Source organism: Pistacia vera, unplaced genomic scaffold, assembly GCF_008641045.1.
Source record: "Pistacia vera cultivar Batoury unplaced genomic scaffold, PisVer_v2 Contig173, whole genome shotgun sequence".
Lineage (NCBI taxonomy): Eukaryota > Viridiplantae > Streptophyta > Magnoliopsida > Sapindales > Anacardiaceae > Pistacia > Pistacia vera.
In genome coordinates this window covers 296,434-300,368 of record NW_022195823.1, presented here as the reverse complement: position 1 = coordinate 300,368, position 3,935 = coordinate 296,434, and the positions used below count along the sequence as shown (strand labels likewise).

The 3,935-nt window shown below is 30.3% G+C and overlaps 1 protein-coding gene across 1 annotated transcript; it reads left to right on the top strand.

The window, feature by feature from the left end:
• Nucleotides 1-2,060: 2,060 nt before the first annotated feature.
• LOC116125936 (eugenol synthase 1-like) lies at nt 2,061-3,721 on the top strand. Its single transcript, XM_031411655.1, has 5 exons — nt 2,061-2,252; nt 2,333-2,467; nt 2,575-2,803; nt 3,132-3,335; nt 3,474-3,721. The coding sequence occupies exons 1-5, from the start codon at nt 2,061-2,063 to the stop codon at nt 3,671-3,673; spliced, it is 960 nt and encodes a 319-aa protein (XP_031267515.1). The 3' UTR covers nt 3,674-3,721.
• The last annotated feature ends 214 nt before the right edge of the window (nt 3,722-3,935 follow it).

Below are 3,935 nucleotides of genomic sequence, written 5' to 3'. Positions count from 1 at the left end.
GAATTAATGGTAAATATTTTGGCCTTTGTAGGAGATGACAAGAGGTGAGAAAGAAAAAGGACGTTGACATGAAGATGAAAGATGAAAGATGAAAGATGAAAGATGAAAGAATATTGAATAATGGTTCGGGAAGAAGACAGTCTACCTATTAATTATGTGTGGGGCAGCCTCGTACAATTATAGCATGTGCAAGCAATAATTATTGCGCTAAAGGCCACTGCGTACGTTTTCATCGATTATGGAACTGAATAAACTGATCGACTAACTAGAGCCCGTAGGTTCCAAATCGAACGGCTAAGGATGTTTTGGGATGAGAAAAATAAAAGAAAATGAAGCTATTCCGCCAGACTCTCACAGATTCCCATGCATTTAAATAAAAATTATTGGCAAAAAGGTAAGTATACAAAACTTTTCATTTGCTGATAGGGATAGCGGGGATAGACTTCCTAAACCACACATGAATTCGCTGTTCTTGCTCACACTCACCGTAAGTAAAAAGAGAACGAGATTGTCGAGAGGTTTATACCAAATATTATACCTATTACCTTGTAACTTCAATTGAGTGGGCTTACCTTTATTCTATAATTATGTCACTATAATTTTTATCTAGTTAATAGTTTTAAGATCTCAATGAATTAGTTAAAATATGCATAAATTAATCGAAATACCTTATTCATATAAAGAAAAGAATTGGTCATAGATATCTTACTTATTAGAAAATTTCGTAAAAATAAATACATATGACAAAGTTTAAGTTAGTGATTTATGTGGATTTAATAGGTACATTTTAGAATATTAAAATTAATTAATATTTAATAGTCATCTTAATTAGAAACATTCACGAAAAATAAAATGAATATCAATAATACCATACTTATGAAGTTAGGAATTCAATTTTGGGTTTCCAACCATGGTTATCAAATCGTGTATCGAAAACTTAATTTTTTGAATCGTGTATCACGTATCGTACCGTATCGTATCGTAGGATACGCCTTTTTCAAAAAAATTAATAAAATAATCAAAATTTTCTAAAAATTAATATAATTCTCAAGATTAATTAAAAAATTTTGTGGTATTATTGACTTTAAATTACGGTATTACATAATCAAAATTAATCACAAAATTCCAAGATCAATGTCAATATCTATATCTCCATTTATATTATTATTATCATGTAAAATTGGCAATACATATTCCTCTTCACTTTCTTCATGCAAAATAGGTAAATTTGGACAAGTTTTAGTGAATCGGGTTGGATGACCCAGTTTCGACCCGAATTTTTTTTGAACCTTTGGCCCAAATTAATAAAGTCGTATCGATTTATATCAATATTTTTAAGGATACGAACAGATACGTATCGTATCATAGGATACATATTAACGTATCGAATGGTTTATGATACACTCTATGATACGTATCGTTGGTGATCTGTATCGAATCGTATCATATGATACGTATCGGGTATCGTAAGATACTAACAACCATGTTTCCAACTACAATTGATTTGATAACACATTTTCTTTAATTATAAGATATTAAGATGAAAAAATCTAAAATACAACAAGGTATCACATTCATATCACACTCCAATGAATTTATGATATCTTTGAATTTTTTTTCTCTCCTCTCTCTTTAAATTAATTGTGATATGTGATTATCAGATATTTATAACTACTTGACATACATATATTGCCTTATAGTATATTATATTATTAGCACCGTCATACTATAGACTTTTCATACTGAGATAAATGATATAATTTAATAGTCAAATTAACTGTCAAATTTATTTTGAGCATTGCGGGTTAATATATAATAATACTATGCATATAAAATTGAGATTTTAACTTTATATCCCAAATATGGCAACAAAGTGTTAGTACCAAATTAATGGTGTGTTAGTATCATATATTAATTTCAAGTTGAAATAAAAAGTTAACTTTCCCATAATTAACTTATAATGCAACACATCAATGACGTCCAACCATATATTAGTATAAATATATAACAAAGATGAAGAGATGGAGATAAGGGTGAAAGGGAGCAATTAATTATCAGCAATGGATAGTGAGGCAACAAATAAGATCCTTATATTTGGAGGAACTGGATACATAGGCAAGTATATGGTGAAGGCAAGCGTCTCTTTAGGCCATAAAACATATGTTTATGCTCGTCCAATCTCAGAGAAAACCAGTCTCTCCAAGCTACAACTACACAAGGAGTTTCAGTCCCTCGGTGTCATCATTGTCCAAGTAATTAATTAATACTCCCTCTCTCTCACTCTTTTTATTCCATATATTAAGCAAGTTAAAAAGGAGAAATGAAAATGCAGGGAGAGCTAGATGAACATGAGAAACTTGTAAGTGTAATTAGGGAAGTGGACGTGGTGATATCTGCACTAGCTTATCCTCAAGTTCTTGACCAATTCAAGATCATAGATGCTATCAAAGTTGCTGGTAATATAAAGGTAATGTTAAAAATATATATATATATGGTTTATTTTATTAAGATTCAAGGTTTTCATTTAGGAATTTTTATTTAATTAGTAATAACCAGCTTATTTATCTTTGGTAGAGGTTTCTTCCATCAGATTTTGGATGTGAAGAGGACAGGGTGAGACCTCTACCTCCATTTGACAATTTTCTAGAGAAAAAGAGAAGAATCAGAAGGGCAATAGAAGCAGCCGGGATTCCTTACACCTTCGTTTCAGCTAATTGCTTTGGCGCTTACTTTGTTAATTTCTTGCTTCGCCCATATGACCAACCAGACCATATACTTGTCTACGGCAGTGGTGAAGCAAAAGGTAATATTTATTTCAACAAAATATTATATCGTAATTTCACTATAAGTAGATAGTAAATTAAGGGGCTTTCTCCACCCCCTAATGTTTAATTAAATAACAATATTCCCTCTAAAATTTCTTAAATAACATAAATCTTTTAACCTTTGGTGTGCTGTTAGAATTTATAACATGATAGATTAATAAATATATATATAATTGCCCTTCTATCATTTACTTTAATATCAAAAATTTAACGATAGTGGAATTTCTATTATTACAATAACTACAGAAAGAATTTTTTTATGTAATTATACCTAACCCTTAATTTGGCATTAACATCTATATGCAGCTGTGTTAAATTATGAAGAGGATATAGCCATGTGCACAATCAAAGTGGCAAATGACCCTAAAATGTGCAATCGAGTTGTGATTTATCGTCCTCAAAAAAATATCATATCACAACTTGAATTGATCTCACTTTGGGAGCAAAAGACTGGTCGTACTTTCAAAAGGGTTCATATTGCAGAGGAAGATTTAGTGAAACAAGCCGAGAGTAAGAACTTCGACTACAATTTATTCATTCCATTTACTCCATAATAATTTCAAAATTGTCTGATTTATTTGTGGGAAAAAATTTCATTAATTTTTTAACAATCATATTAAATTTAATGCTTCAATGTTTTAATTGCAGCCCTACCACATCCAGAAAATATACCAATATCCATTCTACACTGCATATTTGTAAAAGGTGAAATAATGAGCTTTGAACTTGATAAGAATGACATTGAGGCTTCTAAGTTGTATTCAGATTTTCAGTTCTCCACAATTGATCAACTTCTTGACATATTTTTGTCTGATCCTCCGAGGCCTGCAAGTGCTGCGTTTGAATGATCTTCAACTCTTTTTCACTCTTCAGTTCAAAACCTATATGTTGAAGTCTTATATATGTATTTCCTTTTCTTTCTTTTCAAATAAAAGTTTTATTGTACTTTCTTTGTTGTAGGATAATATATATATGTTTAACTATATGAATTGGAGTTGAGCTTCTTACCATAAAAGGAAAAAAAATCAAATAATAATGAATGTGAAAATGCATCAACATTCAACAACAATATTATATGTTCTTTGCGATATTTACATCAGTAAATTCAAT